Genomic DNA, 14,884 nt, shown 5'->3' on the forward strand with positions numbered 1-14,884 from the left:
TGTATGTGTGGTGGTGGAGGCCTGTATGTGTGGTGGTGGAGGCCTGTATGTGTGGTGGTGGTCTGTATGTGTGGTGGTGGAGGTCTGTATGTGTGGTGGTGGAGGTCTGTATGTGTGGTGGTGGAGGCCTGTATGTGTGGTGGTGGTCTGTATGTGTGGTGGTGGAGGTCTGTATGTGTGGTGGTGGAGGCCTGTATGTGTGGTGGTGGAGGTCTGTATGTGTGGTGGTGGTGGTCTGTATGTGTGGTGGTGGAGGCCTGTATGTGTGGTGGTGGAGGCCTGTATGTGTGGTGGTGGAGGCCTGTATGTGTGGTGGTGGAGGCCTGTATGTGTGGTGGTGGAGGCCTGTATGTGTGGTGGTGGTCTGTATGTGTGCATAAGACCTTACACCCTTAACCATGGGTGTAAGGAAACAAGGAGCATGAGCACTTAGACATAGAAAAGTAGAAAATAAAAAAAAGTATTTATCTTGCCTAAAACGTTGTGCGTAATTGGTTCCACAAATCAACAACCCTGTTACCGAACCAGTATTTACCCAGGTTTTTCCTAAATCTAAACTAATCCAATTTATACCCATTGTTTAAATGGGTTTAAGAAATATCTTAAATAATAATAAGTGTCAGTAAATAAGAACTCCAGCATGGGATACGATGTTTTTATATACACCTTACCTGAGGGCCACTAATACTAGTGATCTCGACGAGGACAGGAAGCCGGTGGCTTGTCAAAGGTTCCCCCCCCCCCATTTTCCCTTATCTTTTCTAGCTGTATTTTAAAACGATTTTTAGCGTTTACGGTTTCAGCGGGTAGGCCGTTCCGCGGGTTTACAACCCCATGGGTGAAAAAGCATCTGCTGTTGTCAGTCCTACAATGTTGCTTGTTGAGCTGGAACCCGTTGTTCCTCGTTCATGTTACAGCTGATCTTTTTTGAAGAAAATGTCCGGATCAACATCCTCCAGATTGTTTAGTATGTTAATATATAATATATATGTAATAATATATAATGTATAATAGAGGTGGTTGTAATAGTGCTGGTGGTGATGGTGGAACACCTTCCACAGATGTTCGACGACGCAATCTTTGCCTTCTTCGCCGTGGAGATGATCAAGATGGTGGCGATGGGGTGGTCTGGGAAAGGGGCTTATATGGCTGACTCCTGGAACAGACTGGATCTTTTCATCGTGGTGGCCGGGTAAGTGTCCCCTGCACACATCTTCCCCTCCTCATTCATCACCTGCTCATCATTATTATCTCTCAATTATTAGTGACGATTATTATCTCTCAATTACTTTATCTCTTTACACATATTATATAATATGTTTAAAGTCATATTATGTAATATTGTTAAGTGTGTGCAGAGCGTTATAATATGTGGGAATGTGTGTGGAAAACATTTTGTAATGAACTTCACCATTCATAGTCCCTTACCCAGAGTAATATCTTGATCTAAATTTAACCCTTAACTCTTCACCTTCCAAGTGAATGTAAATTAAGCTTTTTAAATCTCTTCACAAAGAAGATTTTTTATTTGTGGGGTTAGCACTATCTGGTGACTTTACGACCAAAAGTGAACTGTATAATCAAACAAGATATTGCTGAATAATAATACAAGAAGTTTTATTGCTAACGCTTCTAGAAATAAATCTGTCCTATTTATTTCATGCAAGTGATATATTGTAACTCAAACTTTATTTGTCAGCATTAAACTATATCTGCCAAACTTTTGAGAACACCATCTACATCTGCCAATCTTTTGAGAACACCATCTACATCTGCCAATCTTTTGAGAACACCATCTACATCTGCCAATCTTTTGAGAACACCATCTACATCTGCCAAGGTACCAAACTGAGTGGATGTGCTCACATTTGGCTGTGCTACTGCAAGTCTGATTAATTGATCTAGACGATCCTGAATTATATTTTCATAATTGCTGTTTCAGCTCTGATATCCTGAAGTTTCCTTCGGGTTAAATCAGCATTAGCCATCTCTGTTAGATAAATCTCTGCATGGCAATTGATTTTATCAAATTTATCAACTGCAGCATTGACCCTGTTATTCAAGATGATTAAATCAAGAGATACCTGATTAGCTAACTCTTGACATCTGTCAAGCTGTTGAGTTAAGTAATTATGTAGACACTTTAGTGTCCTTGACACTAAACTTTTTTCTTTGACTTTTCCAAGATATTATATTTTTTGATTACAGGAATCATTGAAGGAATGATTGTCAGGAATATTTTATTCCTGTCTAATTAGGTAATGATTCCAAAGATCATCCTTCCTTTCCTCCCTGGAATCTGGATATAGCAGGAGCTGAAAGTCAAGTGTATTGTCACTTGTCAAGTGTAAAGTTGTGTCATTACAAGTTGTCACTTGACAAATGAATAAAGAATTGTCAAGTGTAAAAATTTGGTTTTCATCCGATTGCACCATATCGGTAAATTTTGTAATTAACTATTTAAAAATAGTAAATGGCACTATTTTTTGCAAAATTATTACAAGATATATTACCCTAGTAGGGGGTTGATAAAATCCTGTAGAAATGCCTAATGATTTGACCTGTAGGTCAAATCAGTAGGGTTTACTTCAGTTAATATAGGTAATATTGTAATGAAATATTCTTACTGTGTTAAAAACACTTTTAAAGATAGATATTTTCATCTTGAATATATATATATGATATATATATGTGAAATAAGATTGTACTGTGCTGTGGTTTGTACTGAGTACTGTGGTTTTTGACAGAACTGTTACTAGTATGTTATGAATGCTTACTAGGAAATGGATATGATTGGCCACAGTAAACAATTTGTTCACTTAGATATACAGATATTGGCTGTTAGCTAGGTTAAGCTAGATTATGTATTAATTATTCCAATGCAAATGAAGAAGTTTCTTATGTATACTGGAATAATATGGATGATCTAGTTTGAAAAGTATAAAATCACTAGAAGGTGTAGGGACGACGACATTTCGGTCCGTCCTGGACCATTCTCAAGTCGATTGTGACGAACTACTTCAGCCACATTATTGTGACTCATTCTTTTGACCATGTGGTGGTACAGTTGACTAAGGCGCTTCTGGGAACATCCCGTGTGTAGGTTCAAATCCTTATTACGGTCATTGTAGATTTGTTCATTATACTGATTAGTTAGTTTAGGATATGATTTCATTACAGGATAAAATCACAATATTTATTCTTGTAAATATTGTAAATAAAATATTCTTGTAAATAAATAGATATATATTTAAACCATGTCCTTTTTATTTTTCATTTATTTATATACTAGTGCAAGAAGGTGCATTGGGTTTGTAAGTATATAACATTGATGTTTTTAACATCACTAACACACAACATTTCGGACAGGTCCTTAATCTAACAAATAATTATAAGTTAATAATATGTACCAAATTTGAATAATAATAGGTACATTGTAGGAAAATTTTAAGAATATTAATAGGCAAATTGCAGTAAATTTGAAAGTTTATTAACAGGAACATTGTAGCCTAATTTTGAGATTAGGCTCTCACTATTTATACAATATTTCAAAATTCTCACACACCGAGCACAGTTGTATGCAGCTGAATGTGTTTGTTCATATTTCCAAGCTGAGTGTATCTATCCCCACAGTGTGGGCACATGTAAGGTTTGTCATCAAATCATATGAACCACCATGTGGTCCTTCAGATAGTCCGGTCTGCTGAATAGTTTATCACACACATGACACATGTGAGGTCTCGCACCATTATGTCCCATCATGTGATCATTCAAGTTGCCAAGTCGGCAGAATCTTTTCCCGCAGTGCTTGCACAGGAAGTGTTTATCACCACTGTGGGCCATCAGGTGCTGCTGCAAATAATCATTTCGAAGGAACTTTTTCCCACACTCTTCACACACGTGAGATTTAACGCCAGTATGGACGAGCATGTGCTTGTTTAAGCCACTGCGGTCGCTGAAGGTTTTCCCACACTGGTAACATGACGGCCTATCTGCCACCATTTGCTTCTTCAGTAGTGTAGATCTTTCCCCGGACTCTGGACACGCTTCTAACTTCTCACCAGTATGCCCCAGCCTGCCTTGTTCCACAGTGTTAAGTAGTGGAAATTCTTGGCCAGACTTGGGAAATACTTTTGACTTCTCACCAGGATACCGGTCACATAACGTAGGCTTCATACCACTACGTACCGCCCTCCGTTTCTTCGGTAGTGGAGATCCTTCCCCATACTTGGGACTCTCTTCTGACTTCTCACCACTTTGTACAGCCCTCCTTTTCCTCAGTACTGTAGATCCTTCCCCATACTTGGGACTCTCTTCTGACTTCTCACCACTATGGACAGCCCTTCGTCTCCTCAGTACTGTAGATCCTTCCCCATACTTGGGACTCACTTTTGACTTCTCACCACTATGTACAGCCCTTCGTCTCCTCAGTACTGTAGATCCTTCCCCATACTTGGGACTCACTTCTAACTTCTCACCAGAGTCTTCCACAGGCTTCAGTAGTGTAAATTCTTGCCCAGACTCCTTGGGACACACTGCTGACGTCTCACCAATGTACCTCAACATACTGGCGCCTTGTTCCTCAGTCTCCTCATGCAGAGGATAAGTCGTTACAGAGGATGAGTCTTCTAACTTCTCACCAGAGTCTTCCACAGGCTTCAGTAGTGTAAATTCTTGCCCAGACTCCTTGGGACACACTGCTGACGTCTCACCAATGTACCTCAACATACTGGCGCCTTGTTCCTCAGTCTCCTCATGCAGAGGATAAGTCGTGACAGAGGATGAGTCTTCTATCTTCTCACCAGTGTCTTCCACAGGCTTCAGTAGTGTAAATTCTTGCCCAGACTCCTTGGGACACACTGCTGACGTCTCACTAATGTACCGCAGCATTCTGGCGCCTTGTTCCTCAGTCTCCTCATGCAGAGGATAAGTCGTGACAGACACATCACTCTCTTTCGAAAGATTGTCAAGTTGAGTGAATATGTCAATAACGTCTTCGTAATCTTTATAAGAGGTACTCATAATTGTGTTCACAACAACGACTAAATATTTATCTATAATGTGGAGTGGTGTCTAGTGTTCGAACAGTAACTAGAACATGCAACTTTCTCCCAGAAGTAAATTATAAGGCCGAATAATCTTCAAGAGAACAGCGAATGGTGCAGATTGGTTAATGAATGATTTCCTTGATGTTCTGTTATATATATGTGTCGAGGCCCACGTACCCTCACCTCACCAATATGTAGAGAGGTGAGGTGGAAGTGCTTGATCCCAACACAGGCGGGTCATGGATGAAGGAGCTGTTTGATTACTTAACACAAGATATTAATACTAAAGAAACTACAGAAGGCTTATTGGCCCATAGGAGGCAGCTCCTATTTATAACCACTCAATCCCACTTATATACATGTCCAACTCACGTTTAAAACAATCGAGGGACCCCACCTCCACCACGTTACGCGGTAATTGGCTCCTAATTCTTCGCCGTTCCAGTGAATGCAATTTAAGCTTTGTTAATCTTTCTTCATATGGAAGATTTCTAGTTTGGGGAATTAACTTTGTCATCCTACGCTTTACACGTTCAAGTGAATTTATATCCATTCTATAGTACAGCGACCAAAACTGAACTGATTAACAAAGATTAACAAAGCTTAAATTGCATTCACTGGAAAGGCGAAGAGTTAGGGGGTGACATGATAGAGGTTTACAAGTGGATGAATGTACATAACAAAGGGGGATATTAATGGAGTATTAAAAGTATCAACACAAGACAGAACACGAAACAATGAGGTATAAATTGGATAAATTTAGATTTAGGAAAGACGCGTAAATGCAGGCGATGAGTCACAATAACGTGGCTGAAGTATGTTGACCAGACCACACACTAGAAGGTGAAGGGACGACGACGTTTCGGTCCGTCCTGGACCATTCTCAAGTCGATCGATTTGAGAATGGTCCAGGACGGACTGAAACGTCGTCGTCCTTTCTTCTAGTGTGTGGTCTGGTCAACTTAGGTAAATACTGGTTCGGTAACAGGGTTGTTGATATGTGGAATCAATTACCGCGTAACGGGGGAGGCGGGGTCTCTTGATTGTTTCAAACGTGGGTTGGACATGTTTATGAGTTTCCAAATAGATTGGAAAGTCTTGGGTATGGGGTGTTTAAAAAAAATTTAAAACAAAAGGATCAATGCATGAATGTTCGTAATAAGGCGAATAGGACACTGGGATTTATTTATCGAAGCGTTAGTAACAAGACACCTGGTGTGGTTCTTAAGCTATATCTTGCTCTGGTTAGGATTATGCAGTTCAGTTTTGGCCGCCGTATTATAGAATGGATATAAATTCACTTGAACGTGTCCAACGTAGGATGACAAAGTTAATTCCCCAAATTAGAAGTCTTTCATATGAAGAAAGATTAATAAAGCTTAAATTGCATTCACTGGAAAGACGAAGAGTTAGGGTATTGGCCCATACGAGGCAGCTGCTATTGGCCCATACGAGGCAGCTGCTATTGGCCCATACGAGGCAGCTGCTATTGGCCCATACGAGGCAGCTGCTATTGGCCCATACGAGGCAGCTGCTATTGGCCCATGCGAGGCAGCTGCTATTGGCCCATACGAGGCAGCTGCTATTGGCCCATACGAGGCAGCTGCTATTAGCCCATACGAGGCAGCTGCTATTGCCCTATACGAGGCAGCTGCTATTGGCCCATACGAGGCAGCTGCTATTGCCCGATACGAGGCAGCTGCTATTGGCCCATACGAGGCAGCTGCTATTGGCCCATACGAGGCAGCTGCTATTGGCCCATACGAGGCAGCTGCTATTGGCCCATACGAGGCAGCTGCTATTGGCCCATACGAGGCAGCTGCTATTGGCCCATACGAGGCAGCTGCTATTGGCCCATACGAGGCAGCTGCTATTGCCCTATACGAGGCAGCTGCTATTGCCCTATACGAGGCAGCTGCTATTGGCCCATACGAGGCAGCTGCTATTGGCAACTACGAGGCAGCTGCTATTGGCTCATACGAGGCAGCTGCTATTAGCCCATACGAGGCAGCTGCTATTGGCCCATACGAGGCAGCTGCTATTGGCCTATACGAGGCAGCTGCTATTGGCCCATACGAGGCAGCTGCTATTGGCCCATTCGAGGCAGCTGCTATTGGCCCATACGAGGCAGCTGCTATTGGCCCATACGAGGCAGCTGCTATTGGCTGTACTGGTTGATGGGAGGCTGTACTGGTTGATGGGAGGCTGTACTGGTTGATGGGAGACTGTACTGGTTGATGGGAGACTGTACTGGTTGATGGGAGGCTGTACGGGTTGATGGGAGGCTGTACTGGTTGATGGGAGGCTGTAAGAACATAAGAACAAAGGTAACTGCAGAAGGCCTATTGGCCCATACGAGGCAGCTCCTATTCTATAACCACCCAATCCCACTCATATACTTGTCCAACCCGTGCTTGAAACAATCGAGGGACCCCACCTCCACAATGTTACGCGGCAATTGGTTCCACAAATCAACAACCCTGTTACTGAACCAGTATTTACCCAAGTCTTTCCTAAATCTAAACTTATCCAATTTATATCCATTGTTTCGTGTTCTGTCCTGTGTTGATACTTTTAATACCCTATTAATATCCCCCCAGTTATGTCCATTCATCCACTTGTAAACCTCTATCATGTCACCCCTAACTCTTCGCCTTTCCAGTGAATGCAACTTAAGCTTTCTTAATCTTTCTTCATATGAAAGATTTCTAATTTGGGGAATTAACTTAGTCATCCTACGCTGGACACGTTCAAGTGAATTTATATCCATTCTATAATATGGCGACCAAAACTGAACTGCATAATCTAAATGGGGCCTAACTAGAGCAAGATATAGCTTGAGAACCACACCAGGTGTCTTGTTACTAACGCTGCGATTAATAAATCCAAGTGTCCGATTTGCCTTATTACGAACATTTATGCATTGATCCTTTTGTTTTAAATTCTTACTAATCATAACTCCCAGATCTCTTTCGCAATCCGACTTCGCAATCACAACACCATCTAGCTCGTATCTTGTAACTCTATCATCATTACCTAACCTCAGAACTTTACATTTATCAGCATTAAACTGCATCTGCCAATCCTTTGACCATTTCAAAACCCTATCTAGATCAACTTGAAGTGATAGTGAGTCCTCCTCCGAATTAATTTCCCTACCGATTTTCGTATCATCGGCAAATTTGCAAATGTTGCTACTCAAACCTGAATCTAAATCATTTATATATATTATAAACAACAGAGGTCCCAGGACAGAGCCTTGAGGCACTCCACTTACAACATTTTCCCACTCTGACTTGATTCCATTTATACTAACTCTCTGTTTCCTTTGGTATAGCCATGCCCTAATCCAGCTTAATATAGCGCCCCCAATACCATGAGACTCTATTTTTTTAATCAGTCTTTCATGTGGCACTGTATCAAAAGCTTTGCTAAAGTCAAGGTATACAACATCGCAATCCTTACCACTATCAACTGCCTCAACAATCATGGTTGATGGTTGATGGGAGTTGTGCTGGTTGGGCTGTACTGGTTGATGGGAGGCTGTACTGGTTGATGGGAGGCTGTACTGGTTGATGGGAGGCTGTACAGGTTGATGGGAGGCTGTACTGCTTGATGGGAGGCTGTACATAAGAACATAAGAACATAAGAACAAAGGTAACTGCAGAAGGCCTATTGGCCCATACGAGGCAGCTCCTATTCTATAACCACCCAATCCCACTCATATACTTGTCCAACCCGTGCTTGAAACAATCGAGGGACCCCACCTCCACAATGTTACGCGGCAATTGGTTCCACAAATCAACAACCCTGTTACTGAACCAGTATTTACCCAAGTCTTTCCGAAGTGTCACATGGACACTTCGTTCTGAGTAGCTTAATCTAAAACAACAACAACTGGAATACTTTTTAGGGGCTATTCGTGCCCGTGCCACCTCTTGGGTAGTTTAATCAATCATCGGAATACTTTGCTTCTACGCCCCGCTCCTGTGCCAAGTAAGTCCACTACGGGCTCACCATAGCCCGTGCTACTTGCAATTTTTTGTTATATTATCATAGCAATATGGAAGTTGTAGTGAAGGACCTGGTGACTCTAGTGGGAGCCCTGAGGACAGAGTTGGACTCTCTGCGGGAGGAGGTGCGTCAGCTTAAAAAACAACGAGAAGTAACGAAGGAGGAGACCAGCAGTAAAGGGACCTCGTCTTGGAGAGTTGCGAAAGACAGGGGCCTTAAGAAGACTTTGATAAAGCCGCCTTCAAACGCCATAGCAACTTCAAATTCATTTGACGTTTTGGAGGACGAGTGCTGTGGAGAGACTGTGGATCGCGCAAAAGGGAAAGCAACGAAGAGAAAGGAAGCGCAGGCCCCTCAGAAAGTAAAGGAAGTACCTAAGCAAACATTAGTTGTGGGAGATTCCCAGATAAGGTATTTGGATAGAACGTTTTGTGCTAGAGATAGGGGGAACAGGTTAAGGGTTTGCTATCCCGGAGCTGGCATTGGTGATATTATAAACAACATGAATGATATTATGGCTGGTAATGGGAACAATCCCATTATTTGCATTAGCGTGGGAGGAAATGATGTTGGTCGAGTCAGGAGTGAGGAACTGATTCAGAGGTATAAAACAGCCATAGAGTTAGTTAGGAGCAAGGGAGGAATCCCGATCATATGTGGCATTCTTCCAAGAAAGGGAGTGGGAAATGAATGGATATCGAGGGCACTTGGTGTCAATTGCCGGCTGGAAAGATATTGCAAATCAAATGCAATATCTTTCATAGACAACTGGGAACACTTCTATGGAAGAAATGAAATGTATGCTCGTGATGGGGTGCATCTATCGAGAGCTGGGGTTGTTGCTGTTGCGAACTCGCTAGAAGAAGTGGTTAGAGGTGTTTGTTTGGGTTTAAACTGTTAGTAGATAGAGGTATGGGAATTGATTTGGAGGAAGGAGGTAATAAAAGTATGTGTTTGTGGGAGAAAGGAATTGGCAAAACGATCAGGGAAAGAGAAGGTCCGCAAAATAACAATTCACTTAGGGTATATTACACTAACAGTAGAAGTCTAAGAAATAAAATTAACGAATTGAATGCTCTTGTCTGCACAGAAAAAATAGATATTATTGCACTTACCGAAACGTGGATGAATGTAGAAAATAGAGAACTATTAGCTGAATATCAAATATATGGATTTAAACTATTTCACACAGATAGATATATTAGACGAGGAGGTGGAGTAGCCATATATGTTAGGGACAATTTGAAATGTAGTCTCAAAGAGGGAATCAAAACAGAGCCACACACAGAAACTATTTGGATTGAATTAAACGAAAAAGCTAATAATATTATAATAGGAGTAATATATAGGCCACCAAATTTAGACAGAATGGAAGCAAAGCATCTATGGGATGAAATATCTAGAGCATCTAGATCTAACAGTATTTATGTCATGGGTGACTTTAATTTTAGCGGAATAAACTGGTTGAACAAAACAGGGAATAGTGAAGCAGAAGATTTTCTAGAATTAATTGACGATTGCTTTCTTACGCAACACATTAAGGAACCAACACGGGAAAATAATATTTTAGATTTAGTGTTAACTAACAGGGAAACGCAAATTAATGACATCGAAATAGGGAGTGAGCTAGGGAGCAGTGATCACAAAGAAATCAGATTTAGCATAGAATGGAATAGACCAGTAGGAGAAAATTCTGTTAAAGTGCCAGATTTTCGAAAAGCTGATTTTAATACCCTAAGAAATTTTTTGGGTCAAATTGATTGGAAAGGCTTGGGTATGGGGTGTGGGCCGGTCTTGGAGCGAGACATGAACCCAGCGATAGGTGACTTAAATGGGGATTTCGATGTGGATTCAATATATAACTTATTTAAGAATATTCTAAACAAAGCACAAGAACGTCGTATACCATACAAATTGAATAGATCGTATACTAATGACCCAAAGTGGATAACAAAGAATTTGAAGAACCTTATAGGTAAAAAGAGAGCTTGGTACAAAAGGATTAAAAATGGGGAGGTCACTTTAGAACAGGAATTCGTACAACTGGTTAGAAATGTTAAAAAAGAGATAAGGAAAGCAAAAAGGAACTATGAAGTTCGCATAGCAGGGCAAGCAAAGACAAATCCTAAAGGGTTTTTTCAGTTATATCGTACTAAGACTAGGGAAAGGATAGGTCCATTAAAAACTGAGACAGGTCAAATAACAGATAGTGATGAAGAGATGAGTAGTATTTTTAATAAATATTTTGTATCTGTATTTACTAAAGAGGAACTTAACAATATGCCTTCAGCCGAACAAGTCTATGTGGGTGGGGACGAGGACAGGTTGACGAGTTTAGCAGTTACCAGGGAGGATGTTCTTAAACAAATAGTAAAACTCAAACCAAACAAATCCCCAGGGCCGGATGAAGTGTTTGCTAGGGTGCTTAAAGAATGCAAAGAGGAGCTTTGTGACCCACTGTCAACCATATTTAATAAATCAATAGAGTCAGGCAGAGTGCCAGAGTTTTGGAAAGTTGCTAATGTGATACCAGTTTTTAAGAAAGGAGATAGATCACTTGCGTCTAACTATCGACCAATTAGCCTAACGTCTATTGTGGGAAAGTTACTCGAATCTATAATAGCAAATAAAATTCGTCTTCATCTTGAAAAACATAAATTAATAATTGAGTCGCAACATGGTTTTATAAATGGCCGTTCATGTTTAACAAATTTGTTATCTTTTTATTCTAGCATTGTTGAGGCAGTTGATAGTGGTAAGGATTGCGATGTTGTATACCTTGACTTTAGCAAAGCTTTTGATACAGTGCCACATGAAAGACTGATTAAAAAAATAGAGTCTCATGGTATTGGGGGTGCTATATTAAGCTGGATTAGGGCATGGCTATACCAAAGGAAACAGAGAGTTAGTATAAATGGAATCAAGTCAGAGTGGGAAAATGTTGTAAGTGGAGTGCCTCAAGGCTCTGTCCTGGGACCTCTGTTGTTTATAATATATATAAATGATTTAGATTCAGGTTTGAGTAGCAACATTTGCAAATTTGCCGATGATACGAAAATCGGTAGGGAAATTAATTCGGAGGAGGACTCACTATCACTTCAAGTTGATCTAGATAGGGTTTTGAAATGGTCAAAGGATTGGCAGATGCAGTTTAATGCTGATAAATGTAAAGTTCTGAGGTTAGGTAATGATGATAGAGTTACAAGATACGAGCTAGATGGTGTTGTGATTGCGAAGTCGGATTGCGAAAGGGATCTGGGAGTTATGATTAGTAAGAATTTAAAACAAAAGGATCAATGCATAAATGTTCGTAATAAGGCAAATCGGACACTTGGATTTATTAATCGCAGCGTTAGTAACAAGACACCTGGTGTGGTTCTCAAGCTATATCTTGCTCTAGTTAGGCCCCATTTAGATTATGCAGTTCAGTTTTGGTCGCCATATTATAGAATGGATATAAATTCACTTGAACGTGTCCAGCGTAGGATGACTAAGTTAATTCCCCAAATTAGAAATCTTTCATATGAAGAAAGATTAACAAAGCTTAAGTTGCATTCACTGGAAAGGCGAAGAGTTAGGGGTGACATGATAGAGGTTTACAAGTGGATGAATGGACATAACCGGGGGGATATTAATAGGGTATTAAAAGTATCAACACAGGACCGAACACGAAACAATGGATATAAATTGGATAAGTTTAGATTTAGGAAAGACTTGGGTAAATACTGGTTCAGTAACAGGGTTGTTGATTTGTGGAACCAATTGCCGCGTAACATTGTGGAGGTGGGGTCCCTCGATTGTTTCAAGCACGGGTTGGACAAGTATATGAGTGGGATTGGGTGGTTATAGAATAGGAGCTGCCTCGTATGGGCCAATAGGCCTTCTGCAGTTACCTTTGTTCTTATGTTCTTATGTTCTTAAATCTAAACTTATCCAATTTATATCCATTGTTTCGTGTTCTGTCCTGTGTTGATACTTTTAATACCCTATTAATATCCCCCCGGTTATGTCCATTCATCCACTTGTAAACCTCTATCATGTCACCCCTAACTCTTCGCCTTTCCAGTGAATGCAACTTAAGCTTTGTTAATCTTTCTTCATATGAAAGATTTCTAATTTGGGGAATTAACTTAGTCATCCTACGCTGGACACGTTCAAGTGAATTTATATCCATTCTATAATATGGCGACCAAAACTGAACTGCATAATCTAAATGGGGCCTAACTAGAGCAAGATATAGCTTGAGAACCACACCAGGTGTCTTGTTACTAACGCTGCGATTAATAAATCCAAGTGTCCGATTTGCCTTATTACGAACATTTATGCATTGATCCTTTTGTTTTAAATTCTTACTAATCATAACTCCCAGATCCCTTTCGCAATCCGACTTCGCAATCACAACACCATCTAGCTCGTATCTTGTAACTCTATCATCATTACCTAACCTCAGAACTTTACATTTATCAGCATTAAACTGCATCTGCCAATCCTTTGACCATTTCAAAACCCTATCTAGATCAACTTGAAGTGATAGTGAGTCCTCCTCCGAATTAATTTCCCTACCGATTTTCGTATCATCGGCAAATTTGCAAATGTTGCTACTCAAACCTGAATCTAAATCATTTATATATATTATAAACAACAGAGGTCCCAGGACAGAGCCTTGAGGCACTCCACTTACAACATTTTCCCACTCTGACTTGAATCCATTTATACTAACTCTCTGTTTCCTTTGGTATAGCCATGCCCTAATCCAGCTTAATATAGCACCCCCAATACCATGAGACTCTATTTTTTTAATCAGTCTTTCATGTGGCACTGTATCAAAAGCTTTGCTAAAGTCAAGGTATACAACATCGCAATCCTTACCACTATCAACTGCCTCAACAATGCTAGAATAAAAAGATAACAAATTTGTTAAACATGAACGGCCATTTATAAAACCATGTTGCGACTCAATTATTAATTTATGTTTTTCAAGATGAAGACGAATTTTATTTGCTATTATAGATTCGAGTAACTTTCCCACAATAGACGTTAGGCTAATTGGTCGATAGTTAGACGCAAGTGATCTATCTCCTTTCTTAAAAACTGGTATCACATTAGCAACTTTCCAAAACTCTGGCACTCTGCCTGACTCTATTGATTTATTAAATATGGTTGACAGTGGGTCACAAAGCTCCTCTTTGCATTCTTTAAGCACCCTAGCAAACACTTCATCCGGCCATGGGGATTTGTTTGGTTTGAGTTTTACTATTTGTTTAAGAACATCCTCCCTGGTAACTGCTAAACTCGTCAACCTGTCCTCGTCCCCACCCACATAGACTTGTTCGGCTGAAGGCATATTGTTAAGTTCCTCTTTAGTAAATACAGATACAAAATATTTATTAAAAATACTACTCATCTCTTCATCACTATCTGTTATTTGACCTGTCTCAGTTTTTAATGGACCTATCCTTTCCCTAGTCTTAGTACGATATAACTGAAAAAACCCTTTAGGATTTGTCTTTGCTTGCCCTGCTATGCGAACTTCATAGTTCCTTTTTGCTTTCCTTATCTCTTTTTTAACATTTCTAACCAGTTGTACGAATTCCTGTTCTAAAGTGACCTCCCCATTTTTAATCCTTTTGTACCAAGCTCTCTTTTTACCTATAAGGTTCTTCAAATTCTTTGTTATCCACTTTGGGTCATTAGTATACGATCTATTCAATTTGTATGGTATACTACGTTCCTGTGCTTTGTTTAGAATATTCTTAAATAAGTTATATATTGAATCCACATCGAAATCCCCATTTAAGTCACCTAATCGCTGGGTTCATGTC

The 14,884-nt window shown here is 40.3% G+C and overlaps 1 protein-coding gene and 1 long non-coding RNA gene across 2 annotated transcripts; one reads left to right on the plus strand and one right to left on the minus strand.

The window, feature by feature from the left end:
• The first annotated feature begins 1,065 nt into the window (after window positions 1–1,065).
• LOC138365734 (uncharacterized) lies at window positions 1,066–1,989 on the plus strand. The gene is made up of 2 exons (XR_011228964.1): window positions 1,066–1,192; window positions 1,700–1,989. It is a non-coding gene; the product is annotated as an uncharacterized lncRNA (long non-coding RNA).
• A 1,668-nt stretch (window positions 1,990–3,657) lies between these two features.
• LOC138365566 (zinc finger protein 595-like) lies at window positions 3,658–4,890 on the minus strand. Its single transcript, XM_069326039.1, has one exon. It carries the CDS (start codon window positions 4,888–4,890, stop codon window positions 3,658–3,660), a length of 1,233 nt encoding a protein of 410 aa, XP_069182140.1.
• Window positions 4,891–14,884: the final 9,994 nt, after the last annotated feature.

This window comes from Procambarus clarkii, chromosome 17 (assembly GCF_040958095.1).
Source record: "Procambarus clarkii isolate CNS0578487 chromosome 17, FALCON_Pclarkii_2.0, whole genome shotgun sequence".
NCBI lineage: Eukaryota > Metazoa > Arthropoda > Malacostraca > Decapoda > Cambaridae > Procambarus > Procambarus clarkii.